This window comes from Scylla paramamosain, unplaced genomic scaffold, assembly GCF_035594125.1.
Source record: "Scylla paramamosain isolate STU-SP2022 unplaced genomic scaffold, ASM3559412v1 Contig41, whole genome shotgun sequence".
Taxonomy (NCBI): Eukaryota; Metazoa; Arthropoda; class Malacostraca; order Decapoda; family Portunidae; genus Scylla; species Scylla paramamosain.
In genome coordinates, this window is record NW_026973706.1 from 529,158 (window position 1) to 549,120 (window position 19,963).

General features: G+C 44.2%; 1 protein-coding gene across 1 annotated transcript; it reads left to right on the forward strand.

The window, feature by feature from the left end:
- Positions 1 to 1,273: 1,273 nt before the first annotated feature.
- LOC135098033 (trigger factor-like) lies at positions 1,274 to 2,386 on the forward strand. The gene is made up of 2 exons (XM_064000211.1): positions 1,274 to 1,304; positions 1,893 to 2,386. The coding sequence occupies exons 1-2, from the start codon at positions 1,274 to 1,276 to the stop codon at positions 2,384 to 2,386; spliced, it is 525 nt and encodes a 174-aa protein (XP_063856281.1).
- Positions 2,387 to 19,963: the final 17,577 nt, after the last annotated feature.

A 19,963-nucleotide genomic window follows, 5' to 3' on the forward strand; every position in this document is an offset into this window, starting at 1 on the left:
GTATGAATTTTTGTTTCATTTTTTTTATTTTTTCACTTTCATTATCTTTCATTAATATTTAATTTTACAATGCAGTGTTTACTTCTTTTTTTTATATTTTTCATTACTTATCTATTTATTTACTTATTTATTTATTTATTAATTTATTTATTTTGTATATACGTGGCAATATTCAACAACCTTTTTTCAAGAATAAACATCTCCACCGAGTCAGTCTGATCCCTCACGTTGGATTGCACATCAAGTTCATCAAGTTCAGGGGTGACTTTGAAGGGGTGAGGATAGGGGGCGTGCTTCTCAGTCCTCCGGTACTTCAGGAAGGAAGGCGCCCACGACAACTATCACCCCAACCACCGTCAGCGTCACCTTCAACAGTTTTGTGGTCACCCGCCTCACCACGCCCACTTCTGGACTGGCGGCGTGGGCGGGGGCTGCAGGTCTCCCTTCACCCTCCCTGTCTGTCTTCTGGCTTTCCTGTCCTTTCTTGCAGGTGTTGCTTGCCTCTTTGTCTTCCTCTTCAGCATTGCTTGGGATCATCCCTTTATTATCTTCTCCTTTCACTTCTTTATTGGAGTCCTGCATCTCACCTTCTCCCACTTCTTTCGTCTCTCCTCTACGTTCCTCTCCGTTCAACACAAGCAGTTCCTCCTCCCACTTTGCTTCCTTTTCCTCCGATTCCTGCAGCTGTTCAGGCACTAGCGGCGTCTCACCGTCGCTTATCAAAGGCTCGTCATCTACAACCAGAATCATATCTCTGTCTTCTATATTTTCCTTCTTCATCCTTACCAACCCCCTGAAACCCTCGTGCTGGGATGAAAAACCGCCTTGCGTCCAGATGCGGAACACAAACTCCCTCTTGTTAACAACATCTTCCTTCACCTGCTCGGAGAACCACAACATGGGTACGAAGCTACGAGTGGGACCACCACCCCACTCATCTTTCCAGGTGACGGTGACACGCATCCACAAGTCTCCCTTGTGCCTGATGAACTGATTCAGCAACATTGAGGCCGGCGCAGACGTCCACCGCTGAGGGCCTGGCGAGTTCCTTTGCCTTTCCCTCTCAATCCAATCACTTTTCTTTTCCTTGTACGTCCTCAGGCTCTGATCAAAGCGGAAGGTGACCAGCTCCCTGTGGCGATACGCTACGCCAAACACGTGACTCATTACTTCGATCTTCAACTTCCGCGGCAGGAACTTCTCGTCCATGCAGTACACGCGACACACGCCCCTCGCCTTCCGCCGCAGCAGGACACGTGCCAGTGACTTCAACATGGGGAACGGCGACTCGGCTGTGGAGGACAGTGACTCGACTGAAGATGATGAAGACTTGACTGTAGAAGACCATGACTTGGCTATTGAAGACAATGATTCCACTGAAGATGATGACTTCGCTGTGGAATATGACGACTTGGCTGTAGAAGACGATGACTCAGATGTAGATGATGATGACGTGGCTGAAGATGATGACAAGGATGTAGAAGATGACGACTTGGCTGAAGATGATGATTTGGGAGTGGCTGAAGATGATGATGACTTGATTGAAGAAGATGATGACCTGACTGAAGATGATGATGATTTGGGAGTGGCTGAAGATGATGATGACTTGACTGAAGAAGATGATGACTTGGCTGAAGATGATGATGATTTGGGAGTGGCTGAAGATGATGATGACTTGATTGAAGAAGATGATGACCTGACTGAAGATGATGATGATTTGGGAGTGGCTGAAGATGATGATGACTTGATTGAAGATGATGACCTGACTGAAGATGATGATGATTTGGGAGTGGCTGAAGATGATGATGACTTGACTGAAGAAGATGATGACCTGACTGAGGATGATGATGATTTGGGAGTGGCTGAAGATGATGATGACTTGACTGAAGAAGATGATGACCTGACTGAAGATGATGATGACTTGACTGAAGATGATGATGACTTGATTGAAGATGATGACCTGACTGAAGATGATGATGATTTGGGAGTGGCTGAAGATGATGATGACTTGACTGAAGATGATGATGACTTGACTGAAGATGATGATGACTTGACTGAAGATGATGATGACTTGACTGAAGATGATGATGACTTGGCTGAAGATGACGATGATTTTACAGTAGTGGATGAAGGTTTGACTGTAGTGGATGACTTGACTGTAGTGGATGAAGGCTTGACTGTAGTGGATGAAGGCTTAACTGTAGTGGATGAAGGCTTGACTGTAGTGGATGAAGGCTTGACTGTGGTGGATGGCTTAACTGTAGTGGTTGCCGGCTTGACAGCACTAGATGATGACTTTACTGTAGTGGATGACGGCCCTACAGTAGTGGATGCTGACTTGGTGAGGACAGAGGACAGCAGAGGCGTGCCTGGGCCGGGCACGTAGAACACCCTGCCTGGGTACTTTCTCCCACAGATGCGATCCACTAGGCGCCTTATCCGCTTTATCGGCTTTCTGTAGCGCGCTATCACCCTGTCTCTTTTCCTCTGGGCCCAGTCGAACAGGCGCCTCTTGCACGCCCGGTATGCGTCCCTGATCACGATCACGCTTGCTAACTACGTACGTTCCAAAACTCATCATAAACATACACACACTTAATGAGCTGCATAGTAAATTAAACTGTTTTTTTTTTCTATTTTTTCCTTTTTTTCTTTTTTTTCTTCTACGTAGTGTGAGTCTTGTTTTATCTATCTCTATTTCATCTATCAATCACTCCTTTATTATGTATCTGTCTGTGTCTATATATGTGTCTGTCTGTCTGTCTGTCTAGGTGCATGTCGATTACTTTATCTATCTAGCCATCTATGTATCTATCTAGTTATCCATCTATCTATGTAATTCACTCAGTACCTATCTATTTATCAGTCTTTCTATCTATCTGCCTATCAACCTATCTATCTATATAAATATCTATCTATCTGCAAAATCTACCAATCTGACATCTATGTATCTATCTATCTACCTTTCTATTTATTTGTATGTCTACCTATCAATTTATCTATCAACATACCTATCTATCTATCTACCAATCTACCACTTATCCTTAAAAATCTACCTACTTATCTCTCTCTCGCTCTCTATTTACCTATCTATCTATCCATCTATCAATTTATCTATCCCCTCTTATCCTATCTATCTATCTTCTACTACAAAAGTCTACAATAATTTCAGACGCCCAAGAAAACAAAGTACAAGCAATAAAATCAAGAATGTATTTTATATCTGCGCCGAGAACAAAGACCCTGCAAAGCCCTCATGGATTCTGTGTTGTATTGCACCAACTGTAAACACGAGATCTCCAATGTTTTATTCTTGCTATTGTACGTTTTATTTAATTACTTTTTTTTTTTTACGTTTTTACAAATAATAATAATATATTTTCTTTATTAGTTAGCAGGGAGGCGCGTGCCGGCCAGAGTTGTAAGGGATGGGGATTTATCAACTTTGATGAGAAAACTTGTGAAATTTCACGCGTCGCAAATCATAAAGGAACATAAATAGAAATGGACAAGAAGTGTTGTTAAAAAGAAGAGAGGAGGAGACACTAAAGATGATCATATTTCATGGATCTATACTAGATTATCTGAGTGAGTCAGTTGTGAGTTCAAGAAATGCTACTGTGACTAGAACATCGGAACTTGAGAACGTAAGGGAAGCTGCAGGGTGCCAGTACACTACACGTGGCAGTCGTGAAGCACGCATACCTATATTCACTACCTCCATATGATACAGATAGTGAATCACAAACAATTTCGTCTCCTACAGTGCGAGGGATGCAGTTATTTAGATTCCCGTCAGTTTGAAGTGAACAGCTGCTCTCCTCACGGCTATTGAGAAGAAGAAGAAAAAGGAATGGGAATGAGCAAGTCACCGTAATTCTCCTCCACGAGTCTCCACACAGAGTAAGAGGGAAGGTAATGATGACGACAAACAGGAGGAGAATAACTATAAGTAACAAAGCAGTAGATGTGAGTAATAATGACGGCAAGGTGGGAAGGAAATAAAAAGTCAATGAAGGGGAGACAGAGGGGCAAATATGATCAGATTACGAGTAGTGAGCGAGAGAGGCAGACGAGGCCAGAGGGAGCGGCTGTCGGCGTGAGCTATTGACGCCAGGCAGCTGAGATGATGACCGTGGAGGGGAAAGGTGAAGGGGAGAGGAACTGTTGGTTAATAGTTTAGTGGACGCGGCGCCTTTCCTGACGGGGAGGAGAGTGGCGCGGTGGGGAGAGGAAGCACGGTGTACATGTATTGCTGCGTGGAATGAACGCCAGAAAAATAGAAAAGGATTGAGGGAATAGAGGAAGGACGCGATGAGAGGGGAAGAGAAGAAAGGGCCGGGAGTGTTTGGGAAGGATTTTCTGGAGCAATAGAAGAGAGGGTGACTGTAGGGAGACAAGAGGATTATGGGATGAAGGGAAAGGAAGAGGAGGAGCTGTGTTATGTAATAGGGAGGGGAGGACAAATATTTACTAATTTAAAAGGGAAAGGAATCTTGGGTACCTCTCTCTCTCTCTCTCTCTCTCTCTCTCTCTCTCTCTCTCTCTCTCTCTCTCTCTCTCTCTCTCTCTCTCTCCATGCTGGCCACAACTCTGCATCTCTGCGTGTTGCCGTTGGTGTCTGTGCTGTTGTTATTTCTGTGTGCGTTAGATCAACTCTTGGTTGTTTTCTCTGGGGAGGTGGAGACGGCGAGCGAGGTCTGATCGGAGAGAGAGAGAGAGAGAGAGAGAGAGAGAGAGAGAGAGAGAGAGAGAGAGAGAGAGAGAGAGAGAGAGAGAGAGAGAGAGAGAGAGAGAGAGAAAGGTGAAGGAAGGGAGGATTATTGCCAATATAAAAGTGATGGGGGAATGAGAGAGGCCTGGGAGGGTTTACACGGAACACTCCACTGTTGGAGATGACGCCCTGAGGGAAAGGGAGGACGCTGGCGCCGCTGTGGAGGGACGCGCAGCACTGCCAGGGGGCTCAGGGCGCTGAGAAGAGGACGTGGAGTAAAAGGAGTAGGAGGAGGTGGAGGAGGAATTGCAGATATCTGCTGGAAAAAAAATGTAAAAATATATAGTCAGGATTTGAAGGAGTATGTAGAAAAGAAACTATCTGGATGTTGTTTTGAGCGGATCATATTTTTTTCCCTTATCAAATAAATAGAGGAAAGAAGACAGGCTTGCTCAGGCCTGTCGTTACTCCCTCCTTCCCTGATCATCCTCCCATTGACTCCGTGCCTCCTGTAAAGTATCTTGGGAGGCAATAGCAATAACGTCTTGTCGTTATATAGTAAAGTGGAGAGCTGACGGGAGGAAGGGAAGGCTGATGAAGAAGAAACAGGAGGAAAGAGAAACACGAAGGGAAGAGAGGAGGGCAGGGAATAATGGAGGTAAAAATGGAAAAAAGGGAATGATAGAAGTCCCAGACCGGGAAGATGAAAGTGAACGGAGGGAAGGGAAGCTCCAGCGTGTTCTAGTTTTGTACACACGAGTATTTACTGAAGCTTTTCTGTGGAGCGTCATTGCCTACACTTGTTGTAAATACTAAGTAAAGACGTGGCCGCGTTTCAGGTGAAGGGAGAACAAAGCCAAGCAGTGTGCGCCCGCCCTTGTGGCAAACACTGGGCAGTCCTGAGGTTGTCGGCCGCTGCTGTGTTGTGGCGCTGCGGGGATGAGAGAACAGAAGAGGCGTTTTCTGTAGTCTTTTCTTTATAAGCTTTTTATATTTATTTAAGAATAGAGCGTAAGTGTTTGTGTTTAAAGAAATTACTTTGTTTTTTCTTCCTTGTTTATTTTCTTGTGCACGTAAGAACAGTGTGTGGAATTAAGATTACTATTATTCTCTCTCTCTCTCTCTCTCTCTCTCTCTCTCTCTCTCTCTCTCTCTCTCTCTCTCTCTCTCTCTCTCTCTCTCAGCTGCGATCCTTAAGAAGCAAATAACCACGCTCCCTTCCTCCCTTCCCGTGAACCAAATTGGTCGTCCATACTTTTCTTTCCAAATTTTCAGAGCCTCGTGAAAGCTGATCGGAAACTTGCCGTTTTTGACAGGACAGTTTTTGCAAGAGTGCAGCCATCCACTTTGTCTTCAGAGTTAAAATGATCGACTTTTCTTTTTCTTTTCGTTTACTTGTTCGTTCCCTGATTTAACTTGATGTTCTTTTAGTGATACGGAGCGAGTTTGGAAATGGCAGCAGGATGAGGAAGGCCTACACTTTTTTTCTTTCCTTTTTCTTTTCTTTTCTTTTTTTTTTTTTTTGCGAGGGGAAGGGTGAAGGTGCTTGCAGTTATTACTTCTTGTATTGTTATCTTACCTATAAAGGTGAATGGTGGCGAGAGAGAGAGAGAGAGAGAGAGAGAGAGAGAGAGAGAGAGAGAGAGAGAGAGAGAGAGAGAGAGAGAGAGAGAGAGAGAGAGAGAGAGAGAGAGAGAGAGAGAGAGAGGCTATAAGGGAGGATGTAAGAGGTGGAGATATAAGGGATGCGAGAGGAGAATGAGGGGAGTGGGAAAGTTGAGCAGGAAACAGTGGAAAAGGAGGGGCTGAGAGAATAATGGCAGGAGATGAGAGAGGGACGGCGATGGGGAGTGAATGAAGCAGAGAGAGAGAAAGGGAAAAGGGAGAGGAGGCAATAAGTGTACAGACCAAAGCAAAATAATAATAACAGATACAGAGATGAGATTAAATGAGAATATCCATGCAACTGGTCGTGAAATATGTAGCGAGAACTTGTATTGCCGTGCCAACACTGACAAGGAATGGCGGAGTACACGACGATAAGGCGACGCAACAAGTACAGGGAGGGATGCTGTACAACACTGGAGTGACTATTCCCTGCCCGTGTTGCACCGCGCCTAGGGAAGTGTGACGCACCGGCATGTGAGATGACAACTCAGGGGGATTTTCTTTGTTACGTAGCAGGAGTCATGCACTAGTGAAGCAGCGTGATGTCAATGTTGATCATAATGATAATAAGAGAAGTGCACTTAGATTTATTACACTGTAACTCGGGCACAATACTGGTTGGTGAAATACATGACATTTTCTCAGTATCTTATAAAAAATATAAGTATTTTTACAGCATTCCTGTTGCCTGACAAGCTTTTTGAGACCCCACAATAGCAGGTGGTGGTGATTATGGCACTGTGAAGAAGGGTCGTGGTGGTGATAATAATGCTAATTGTAGTGATGGTGACAAGGTAGTGATGATAGTGGTGGTGGTGGTGAGGATGAGGCGTGGCGGTTGTAGTGATGGTGATGATGGTAATGGTGGTGGTGCCAGTAGTGGTGATGATTGGTGAGGTTAACAAACACAAATAGCTGCACCAAGCCACACACACTCTGGTTCAGTTGGGTGGGAGTCATGTAGGCACAGGCGTGGAAACACAACGTTGCCTCACTGAAAAGGTAATGAATGGCGAGCATGTTCGTGTCTCAGGGGAGTGGTGTTAGCTGCATGTGTGTGTGTGTGTGTGTTCCGGAGCGACGCTGTGATTCTGAACCAGTGGCTTTGTTTTGTGCTTCATTTGATTACTGAAAATTGTTCTCCTCGATTAACGATGACAGGACTCAGTTTTTAGTTAATATTGTTGTTGTTGTTGTTGTTGTTGGTGTTGTTGTTGTTGTTGTTGTTGTTGTTGTTGTTGTTGCTGTTGGTGTGTGTGTGTGTGTGTGTGTGTGTGTGTGTGTGTGTGTGTGTGTACTCGTACCTTTGTTTCTTTCGTTTCCATCTGGACCTCTCCCTCCACTTTTCTTCCATGAATCAAATAATCTAGTAATATATTTATTTGATAATTTCCCTGCTATATATTTTTTTTTACATTGTCCTGAAAAATAACGATTAGTCCCTCTACTTTTCTTTCCTCTTTTATTTTTCCTCGTCCCTAATCCTCTTCAGTGCTGCTCTCTCTCTCTCTCTCTCTCTCTCTCTCTCTCTCTCTCTCTCTCTCTCTCTCTCTCTCTCTCTCTCTCTCTCCCATTAACACTCCTCAGGATAAAAAGGACGATAATGAGTGAGAAAAATGAGAAAACTTTTAATGCTGAAGTGCTTCTGTGTTAAGATTTTGTGGGTTTGTTTTCATTTTTTTTTTTCCTTTTTTCCTAATACAGAATCCATCTTCCCTTAAGCAGCGTGAAATAACACAACTTAAAAACCTTCAGTGTGTTGTAAGAGAGGAAGAGTGAGGGAAAAAGATAGAGTACTCAGAGAAAACTGCATGAGGAAAAGGATAAAGAGGTTCATTAGCGATTTTATAAACTCTCTTCCGTCGACTTTTATTCTTTTTCAGTTTAATCTTTACTTGCGGAAATGAGATGGCGAAGGGTGAATTAATGGTGGTGGAGGTAGTGTGTGTGTGTGTGTGTGTGTGTGTGTGTGTGTGTGTGTGTGTGTGTGTGTGTGTGTGTGTGTGTGTGTGTGTGTGTGTGTGTGTGTGTGTGTGTGTGTGTGTAAGCGTAAAAAAAAAAACAAGTGAAAGAATGGGAATACGAAAACAAAGACTAAGTAAAAGAAAAATGTCAAGTTTATTTTCTCTGGAATACGTGGCAGAAAACGGAAGGATCTCACTTTTCCTGATTATTCTACATTTCCTTTATTTTCTTTTTCCTGGCTGTGAATTTTCGTAAGTTTCTCTCTTATGCACAAGTTTTTATCCTTTGTGTTTTAACGAAATGCCAAAGTTACAGTGTTTTGTATATCACTGCTTATACCACCGCTACCCCACGCTATTGTGTTCTTACTTTCCTTTTTTTTTTTTTACTTTCCCACAATCATTTTTTTATCATACCTGTTTCTACTTGTTTTCTTTTTTATTTCCTTATTACTGTTTTTTTCTTTTCCTTCTTACTGTTTTTTTTTTACGTTAGTTTTATTTTCGCCTTTCTTAAGTATTCGCCTATTTGTCGTTTTACTGGTTTGCTGTTTGTCTGCCTGTCTGTTTATATATCGTCTCTCTCTCTCTCTCTCTCTCTCTCTCTCTCTCTCTCTCTCTCTCTCTCTCTCTCTCTCTCTCTCTCTCTCTCTCTCTCTCGCAGGTAAAGTGACGAGAGTGTTGCCCTACATTACCTGCTCTTGCAACACCTGCCTTCACTTTCTGTGGTGGTGAGGATGCGCATCACCATTAGCAGATGTGTCGTCACAGCACTGTCAACAGATAAGGCCGGTGGTGACTGTGCCGAGAATAATTGTTGAGGAAAAAGTGACGGTGTACTGAATTGTCCTATTGCTGTCTCGTTTTTGTTTGTTTGTTTGTTTGTTTATTTGTCTGTTTATCTATTTACCTATTTATTTATTTGTTTGTTTATTTTAATTTTCTGTTGAAATGTAATGTAGATATTGCGTAATAACATTCACCTTCATCCACACTTTCTTCATCCCACTGAATTGCGACAGAGAAAGATCAAAGTGTCCTCGCAGAAGTAAATGAAAACACCACGCCGTGCATTGCAGTCGCCGCCTGTGCGCGCGTCACACAGTAAAAATTCTAATACCACAATTACTCTAATGGAAACATTGCGATGAAAGTGCGACAGATATAACGCTTGACTGAACTGTGAGCAGGAGAAATATCAGTTAAGTACAATTACTGTTTTGTTTTGTTGCATGATGTGAGATTATTTTGTGAAGTTTTTGTGAAGTTTAGTTCTACTTTTCGTTATTTTTATTGTGCAGAATAAGTGCACGAGAGACAGAGAGAGAGAGAGAGAGAGAGAGAGAGAGAGAGAGAGAGAGAGAGAGAGAGAGAGAGAGAGAGAGAGAGAGAGAGAGAGAGAGAGAGAGAGAGAGAGAGAGAGAGAGAGAGAGAGAGAGAGAGAGAGAGAGAGAGAGAGAGAGAGAGAGAGAGAGAGAGAGAGAGAGAGAGAGACGGAAAGGAAAACTAATTTACTCACAAAACGAACAAACCCAGACTCCCTCTCCTCCCTCATCAGAGACACAGGAATCAAGTGATGACGAAGACAAGCTGAAGAATGGTGATGAGTCAGCGGCCAGCATTGCCAACACCACACTCGCTTGTCAGGTTCGTGATACAAGCAGGACTTCAACAGCAAGAGTGTGGCTAAACCTTCTACCTTTATACAACAGACTCATTGGGTCGTTTTCTGGGGAGTGTTGAGGCCTGTGGTGGAAGCCTCGGAGATCCCAACCATCAGTATTCGCATGGACAGGTGGTGCTTACTTTGATTTCTTCTTATTATAATTTGATAGACAAAATGAAAAGTGACGCTCTTGAGAAAACTGAGATGCATGGCGTGTGTGAGGTGGAGGCTGGCGACGCCCCACACGCCAAGCCGCTGAAGGTGAAGGTTTCGGTACAGAAGCGTGGCTGGTGGTGGCGCTGCGTGCCGCGAGCCTCCTTTAAGCAGGTGGCGGTCTTCCCCTTCCACGGGGAGGAGTACTACATGACAACCCCCAAGACCTACACCTCAATGCCGGCAGCCATGGACATGGGCCGCCTGCTGAAGGCGCGCCACAGGTCAGGGGACGCCCTGGTCAAGATCGTTCTGACGCACAGCCGAGGGAAGGTCGTCACCTTCAGGCCGGTGGCGGACTTCATGCGGCGGCTGGGCAAGGGAGAGACCAAAGACTTTGTTTTAGGCCTGACCATTGACGATGGGAACACAAAGGCGCCTGAACAGCAACACAAACAAGACGACGCCTGTGAAACCAATGAACGGAAAGGAATGGTGGAGGAGAACACTCCCTGGGTTGGAAAAATGTGTCCGAAGTGTCCGCTGTGCACACTGCCGTTCTGGGACCTCCTGCAGGCCTGGGAGCCTCTGCCAGTGAAGCCACCGACCGAGATGGACACCTACGTGGACATCCTGTCGGCGGAATGCACGGTGCTTAAGACAGAAGCCAGGGTGCTAGTGAAGGAGAAACAGAGCTCCGTCTCAGAGCTGGCTGCCCTGAAGGCTGAAATGGCACGGATGGAGCAGGAGATGGACCGTCTTGAGGCCTCGTGGGCCAGTGACCTCATGGAAGAAGGTGAAGGAGAGCCGAGTCTCGAGGTGGGAGGAATGGAAGAGGAAGATTGCGGCTCCAGGAATGAAGAGGAATGGAGGGAACTGCTTGGTGATTACAGTGCAGAAGAGAAGTCCTACGAAGATTGCTTCACTCTGGATGAAGGGCACGAACACTGGAACATAGAGGATTGTAAGGAGGAAGGCAGTGACGGGGAGAAGGAGGCGGAGGCGGAAAGTGATGAGCACACCCAGGAATGGAAAAGGCATGAGTCTAACCCCAGCATGCACCGCGCCCTCTCGCTGCTGCGGCGCCACAACGCCCCCCACTGAGGCGCCAATGGAAAACATAATATAAGGAAGAAAATTGAAAAAAAAAAAAAATACAAATAAGAAAACAAAAAAAAAGATATAGTCTTAAGTTTACGTAGTTAAGTAGTACTAGAAAGTGAATCAGAAGAAACATGAAATATAAAATAAGAAAAATTGAACAAAATATGAAAAAAAATTAAGAAAATACAAAAAAAAGTTCTAGTTGTAAGTTTACGTAGAGTAGAAAGTAAAGGAGGAGAAATATGAAAAATAGAAAATAAAAAAAAGAAAAAAATAGAAAATACAAAAAAAAGTTTTAGTTGTAAGCTTACGTAGAATAGAGGAAATATGAAATATAAATAAGAACATTAGAAAATACAAACAACAAAATTTAAAAAAGTTCTAGTTGTAAGTTTATGTAGAGTAGAAAGTAGAGAAGAAATTAAGAAGAAACTTAAATGGATAAAAGAATACTCATAAGGAAATGATAAAAACGTTCTAGCTGTAAGTTTAGAGTAAAAAATAAAATAGAAGGAATATAAATTATAAAAAGGAGAGAGAAAAAAAAATTAAAAATACAAACGAAAAAATTATTTGTCTGCAGTGGAAAGTAAAATAGAAAAAATAAAAAAATAAATATATAAATAAAAAGATCTATTAGTAAGTTTAGGGTAGAAAGTAAAACAAGAAAACAGAAAAAAGAAAAATATATAAATCAGGAAAATAAATGAAAATTCAAACAAAAAAACAAATGTTTACACATCTATGTTGTTAGTATAAATTCTACTTGTACGTTTAGAGTATAGATAATGGAAAAAAAATATATATAAAAAGATATATAGATAAAAATCAAAACAAAGAAGGTGCTAGGAAACGTCTCAATGTTTTAATTGTATGTTGTATTAGTTAATTGTATGTTGTATAAGTAAGGTAACAGTATACATAAAAAAAAAAAAACTCCTTTGTAATGCTCTATGGTAGTTGTAAGTTTAGAGTTTCAACACACAACTTTCAACACACAAGTTCAACACACAACTGGCAGCAAAGGTGGTGGTGGTGGTGGTGGTGGTGTTCCTCTGGACAGGGGTGTTGCTGGATCGGGGAGAGCAGGAATGGTCACCCTCCCTCAGCTGTGTTGTCTTGCTCATAACAACACAACACTAACAAAACGTATATTGGTAACAATTTTCGTCACATTAACATTGTTTCACCATAACGTAATATACCCGTAAATTTATTGCAGCTGAGCAATTGGCCTCTGTTAGACTTTTTTCTTATTTTTATAGTGGTGGTTATCTTACTACTACTACTACTACTACTACTACTACTACTATTGGCAATGATAATAAGGATAATAGGAAGAGCTTACGGCCTTCCAGGCAGCAAGGCAGATCCCCTCACAGTGACGCAGCACACGGCGCGTGGTCTGCTCGCACCAAAACAGAATAAAGCTGGTAATGTTCCAGATACGAATATTTCATCCATCATCTGAGCCGCGGTTTGTTTGCATGTTGAGGTGCAGTAAGTAATGCAGGCTTGATTCAGAATGGTGCCAGCACAACCGCCACTCCACGGAGTTTTGCGAGGGGAAATGTTTTGATGAGGCGACTCCAAGACGAACACAGTGCCTCAGCCTCCAAGATGATGAAGCGTGAGTTGTTGTGCGACCAGTGTTTGTGTGTTACGAGGTGTGCCGTGTGGGAATACAGTGTTGCTCAGCACTGCGTGTGTCAAGGCAGCACTGCATTGGTGGAGTTGTTCATGAAGGAGCAGTAATGACCGCCAGTCACACCAAATGTGGCTTCTTAAAGAGATAGTCAGAGGGAATATCATGACTGCAATTATTTTGTTAGAGTAAATATATCATATTGGAAAAACTGCTGCATGGACTCTTGTACAACGCCAGTGTGGACCCGCGATGCTGAGTGTGGACATGGCCTCACTGAGGCGTGGAGTCTTGTACTACACCAGTGCAGAGCCACGATACTGAGTGTGGACGCGGCTTCACTGAGGTGTGGAGTCTTGCACAACACCAGTGTGGAGCCGCTATACTGAGTGGACGCGGCTTCACTGAGGTGTGGAGTCTTGCACAACACCAGTGTGGAGACGCGATACTGAGTGGACGCAGTTTCATGGAGGCGTGGATCGTGTGGCGCGTTGTGCTCTCCTAGAACACTCATTCAGGGCGAGGTGACCTGCAGCTCTATTCTCTCTCTCTCTCTCTCTCTCTCTCTCTCTCTCTCTCTCTCTCTCTCTCCACAGCCTCGCGTCATCCGGCACTCGCTCATCCATGTCCAACACTGGTTCTGAAATTTACAGCTGATTTTTTTCCCCCTTTAATGTTCGCATTTTGCTTTTCGCCATCGTTATTTCCACCCTCCTGTTGTTTTGGTGATGGCGGTGATGCCGATGGTGATGACGGTGTAAGACACGGACTTTTTACGTACAAACACGAGGTACTCAAATACTGGTGGTGAAATACTGACTAAATTGCAATACATTGTATTGGAACTCAGTACTAGGGATGTAGTAGTTTACAGTTCAAGTATTTTCTCGAAGGGAAATATTGCGAAAAAAAATTTAGCCATCTTGCAAGTTGGTGACTGAAAAGTTTTTCGATTTTTGGTAACGCCGGGTTCTCTTTCCTCTGTCACACACCAATGTATAAATTAGTTGTGTTCGAAGGGAATTTTTGTCAGACATTTCTCTTCCTTCACCTCGGCAATGGAGGCGCTTGTTGGTCCCAAGGGAACAGCGAGCTTCATGCCGAGGTCTTCAATATTGCAGCAGTGACCCTTGAAGTGTCTCTCTGACACACATAATCTCTGCAAGATAGACTTATGTACTGCAGTGAGCTTCCTAACTCTTGACCTTGCAGTGGAATGTCGGCTTCTGAATGAAGACACGACCGGTAGATGTATCAGCCTTGCCTCCCATCCCCAGCAGGAGGAAAAGGCGCCGCGCGGAACACAAAGTAATCTGGTCAAACAGTGGATGAGAGGAATGTCGCCCCTGCGTGTGGTGTATGCCAGGGTCGCCGGTGTGCCGCGGTGTTACCTAGAGGTGATTCATGCACGAGTCAGGATTATTGCTCGCAGGAGATGTGGCGTCCTTATTTCGCAGCGAAGAACGTGCGCTTACCAAACACGGGAGAAGCATCCTTGTTTTATGTGTGAGAGAGAGAGAGAGAGAGAGAGAGAGAGAGAGAGAGAGAGAGAGAGAGAGAGAGAGAGAGAGAGAGAGAGAGAGAGAGAGAGAGAAGGCGGGAGGATGGGAAGGGAAGAGAGGGATGGAATGAGGAGCGAGGAACTAGGGGAGGAAAGAGAGAGGAAGGGTTCAAGGGCAGGCAGTCAGACCCCAGCTTGCCTCTCTTTGGCACAAAATCCTGAGCAGCTTGACGCCAGATCTGTTTGAAGTGAAGTAAGCAGCGACGCTCCCTCAGAGTTAGCGGTGGGCGGTCCAGCTTAGCGAGTGTGTGGACTGGCACGGCGCGAGGCTGTCTGAGAGTGTGTTATCCTCCCTCACGTTGGTACGCAGCGAGTCTGCCTGAGAGTGTGTTGCTTTCCCTCATGCTGGCACGGGCTTAGAATTACCAGGACTCTGTAATGGGGAGCTACTCAGCCGCGTCCGTGAAGTGGGATCAGCTGAAGGTCTAACTCAGGCTCAAGTCTGGGAAAGACTCCTCCTCTTCCTTCTCCTTCTCCTCCTCCTCCTCCTCCTTCCGCTCCTGCTACTCCCCCGTGTGCGTGTTTGCACAGCGTGGATCTGTGATAGGCGGTGCTGTGCTGCCTCACGCCGCCACTGCCTCAGTGTGCGTGTTTGCACAGCGTGGATCTGTGATAGGCAGTGCTGTGCTGCCTCACGCCGCCACTGCCTCAAGGATTGTCTGGGCACTGAATAGAACTGTGATTCATGAACTGTGAGTCGCAACTATCACCAAAGTGTGCCGCCCAACTTTCCTAGATGTGTTGGTCTTCTTGAATCTGTGCCTTTTTAGCAGGCCTGCACTACATTGACTATAGGGTTGGTGCGCTGTCAGTCCAAGATTTACCTTTACTGCTTCAAAAAGCAACAAAGTTTGAGGACCACTGAATTAGAGGCCGCTTACCCTCGTTTGTAAAGTGGCGTCAGTTGTCTAATAACTTCACACTCTCGAACATTCGCTTGCTGCAATTTTTTTTTTTTTTTATGGGTTAAGGGAATTCCTTTTACAACGAAGACACAAACATAATCTTCTCTGCCCCTGGAGAAAGCTTCACCTCGCCGCGACCTTTTGACAGGCGACGCAAGGGGAATGTCTGCCGCGATGCTCGGCTAATTTTGATTGTTGATTTTTATGGCCAAGACACTTGTACGCGTCCTCATCCAACTTGTCTGCCTGCTGTTGCTCCTCCTCCTTGTCCTGCTTTCCATCGCGTCTCTTTTCCTGGTACTCCTCTTGTTCTTCTATGTCCTATAAATGATTCTCTCTCCTTTTCCTTTGTTTAATAATGTTCTTTCAAATTTTTTTCGTTATTTTCCTCCATTTTCTCATAGTCTTCTCTACCACCACCACCTCCTCCTCCTCCTCCTCCTCCTCCTCCTCCTCTCTCATTCCCTCATAAGCCACATTCTTCACGTCCACAGCCGCCGTCACCACCCACTCAAACAAGGATTCCCTGTTTACTTGCCATAAACAACACTGGCCTCCTCCTTGTCCTCTTCCTTTACACACCTACGTCTTTCTCCTTGAAGCAGACAGCGTAGTTTATCACAGCGTGCCTCTAAGGGCGGTTTATTTTCGTGTTGTGTTACTCCTCCTCCTCCTCCTCCTCCTCTTCCTTCTCTTTGCCTTCTTCGTTCTCTCTCTTGTCCTCTCCCGGCGCAGTAACACACGTACTTTATATTCCGATGCAAGCAGGACCTTCCATGTTTTCTATTCAGAAGTGAGACATTTGATCTCCACACCGGATGGCGCCTCCGTTGTTTCTTGTCCTGCCACAGCTCCGCGTCATGCCTGTGTTGTATCCCAATGAAGGAAGTACTCTGTTCTCTTCACAGAAGTGACAAGTTTAATCTCCACACAGGGCGCGCCTCTGTGGTCGCGGTCTGCCAGAGAAGCTAGACCTAATTGTCATTTTTGTACGTAAGAGGGGCATTGGCCAAAGGCTACAAACACGTAGAAAAAAAAAAAAGCCCACTTAGAAAACTCTTATTTACATACTCTTCTGTCCCTCGTGTAAGTGGTAAAGAACTGTGAAATTGTTTCCATTACCAGTTAACTTTGACGTAAGGCAAGAAATCCTCTCTTCCTTGAACTCTTTGTTGACGTGTTGTCGGACAGCTGGCTCTCTTTCATCTTTCTCCTGCACCATAAACAGTTCTCCTCCTCACGCATCTGCTTCACATCCTACCGAGTTTTGCTTCTCGTTTTCAGGCTTCTCTTTCTCCTCCTCCTCCTCCTGTTCTACCATTTTCTTTCTAGCATTCATCCACCATTTTCCTTTATCATACTATCTACTTTCCTTCAAAAATATTCTGCACACACACACACACACACACACACACACACACACAAGACCGACCGACAAAAACAAACAGAGACAGAGAAAACACTGGCAGTCCCATAAGACAGGGAATAAAGGTATATTTTCACCACCAGTGCATCGTTATGCACAGAGTTACTCCTTTAAGGGGATCCCCGCTCTCTCTCTCTCTCTCTCTCTCTCTCTCTCTCTCTCTCTCTCTCTCTCTCTCTCTCTCTCATGCATATTGCCCCTTACTCTCTGTTATTCCGTGTCCTCACTTCCCTTCCCTTCATTGATATTCCTTGCTTTCATCCTTCCTTCCTTCCTTCCTTCCTTCTTTCCCTCCCTCACTCCCTCATTTCCTACCTTCCTTTCTTCCATACCCCTCTGTTTACCATTTTGTTGCCAATATCTCTCCTTCCCCCTCTCCTCTCCCTTCCATCCTGTCATTCCCTTGCCTCCCACCTCTCCACCTCCCCTCATTCCCTCATCCCCTCCCTTCCTCTCTCCCTCCTCACCACACACACCACACAATACCGTCCCGTGTGGTGCAATTTCACGAGATGTGCCGGACACAATACGCCTCTACATGACCCACTTCACACACACATACACACACACACACACACACACACACACATAAACTGAACCGCACCCCCATGAACTGGAGGGATGAGGAAGATCGGAAGAAGGAGTGGAATAGACGGGAGGATGACGAGGGTAGGGATGTTGGAAGACACGAGAGGGCGAAGAGGAGAGAAAGAGGAGGATGAAGATAGGAAATATGGAGTAAAAAAGGAAGAACAGTTACAAGCAGGTACCCAAAATACCTCCTTTAACCCGTAAAAGCCTAAACACGTACAAATTTCATATCATGTATTAATAAAAAAAAAAAAAGGGAGATGAGAAGAGGATGAGGGAGTAAGGCCACTTATGAAATGCCTCCTCGTGCCCTCGCCACAGTCTGGGAGAGGCAAAGGTTACTGGCTGCTAGAATAACAACCGCATTACTTCTAAACAAACGTTATGAGAAGAGAATGAGTTGTCACTGGGAATAATGAAAACTGAGAACACGTCATGAGAAGTGTTAATGTAATGCTATTGGGGATAATGAATAAAATATTTACAAACTGCTATAAACATCTCTCTTTTCCTCTATTCCCTAAACATGGATAGAAAATAAACCTGCCTAACCTAATCTAACCTAACTTATTTACAAACTGCTATAAACACCTTTCCCTTTCTTTCTCTCTCTGTCTATTCTCTAAACATGAATATCAAATGAACCTGCTTAACCTAACCTAATCTAATGTAATCAATCCTAATCTTAGCCTAACTTAGCCTAACCTAATCCAACCTCACCTAATGTAACCTAACCTAACCCAACCCAACTTAACCTAACCCAGCGTAACATAACCTAACTTAATCTAACCTAACCTAACCTAACCTAATTACAAACTAGTATAAACATGAATATGAAAAATTAGTATCCACCTTCTTCTGACACTGGACTGCTGCTCTCTCTCTCTCTCTCTGCGCCTCGCCGACAGGGAGAAGGAAAGGCGGGGGAAGGGAGGGGGAGGCGGGGAAGAATGGGACAAAATATAATAGTGCTAATACAATAATCCTACTTATCCATAACAAGCTTTCTGTAGTCTCCTTATTTTTTTACGTTCTTATAGAGAGACTGTCACGTGTCACGGAGCCTACTGGCTCCGTGCAGCCTCCCTTGTGTTCGTGTGTTATACTGCCTCGTGTTTAAGGACATATTCTGACACTTTTAAGATAACACTGAACTAAAATAAAAGTATTACTATCCATCTATACACCAGGCTGGCAATCCCACACAAGGTGGCCCAGACAAGGCACCACACACTGTCTTCAGCCTCTCCTCTCTCTCTCTCTCTCTCTCTCTCTCTCTCTCTCTCTCTCTCTCTCTCTCTCTCTCTCTCTCTCTCATCGCCGCAGTGTTGCATCTCTCGCTATCTTTTACTGGGTCACTTTAACTGTTCTTCTGGTCTTGGTAACTACATGCCTCCCCCGCTCCTATGGCCTCGCTGCACAAGATTTTCTACCTTCTCTCACACCTATTCTGTCCAAGAGTTAACCAGTAATCGTTCATCCATTTTTCTGGTGAACTCTGGAACTCCCTGCCTGCTTCTGTATTTCCTCCTTCCTTCATTCACTCTCCTAGCTCCGTCTGCCCCGGTGGAAAGATTGTCTCGTGCACCACAGCACTACACCTCAGCCTCAGTACAGGCGGCCACACACACCCACAGCAAGGCCCCACAGCATACCGATAAAAAGTATTACTAAAAGAATGAGGTAATGTTACAATTAAGAATATTATGTAAACACGAAATAAGGAGCTGTACTCACTCTAAGACAGGTGTGACAGCAGGTGTGGGGCGAGTTACCTGTATGGAGAGAGAGAGAGAGAGAGAGAGAGAGAGAGAGAGAGAGAGAGAGAGAGAGAGAGAGAGAGAGAGAGAGAGAGAGAGAGAGAGAGAGAGAGAGAGAGAGAGAGTTATTAGAATTATGAATGGCACACACACACACACACACACACACACACACACACACACACACACACACACACACACACACTAAACCACATCAAACGTTTTACATAATTATTTATTGGTAGACTATGTGATAGATTATGTGACAGATGGCGAGGACAAGGAGGGAGAGAAGAAAGAGTGAAAAAGAAAAGATGAATGAAAAAAATCAACCTTTTATTCATTTTCTTACAGGCAGATAGACAGAGATACAATAACAGACATTCATACACACAGACTGAGTGACAAAGATACAGGGTGATACAGATATTGAGATATGGATATACAGATGCACACACACACAATAACTACTACAACTACTACTACTACTACTACTACTACTACTACTACTATTACTACTACTACTACTACTACTACTGCTACTACTACTACTACCTTAACCATTGCAACTCTAACTGAAAGAGAAATATAGATAAATAAAATAAAGGAAAATCAATTTTTTTTTCATTTACCTGAACTTTTTTTCATCCATTGTTGCTTCGAAGCGAAGAAAAAAAAAAGTTACATGTTCCTTCAGATTTTCAAAAGTTTGTGAAGAATATTTATTGTTCGGAATTGTGTGTACCTAACCTAAGTCACCTGTGTGTGTGTGTGTGTGTGTGTGTGTGTGTGTGTGTGTGTGTGTG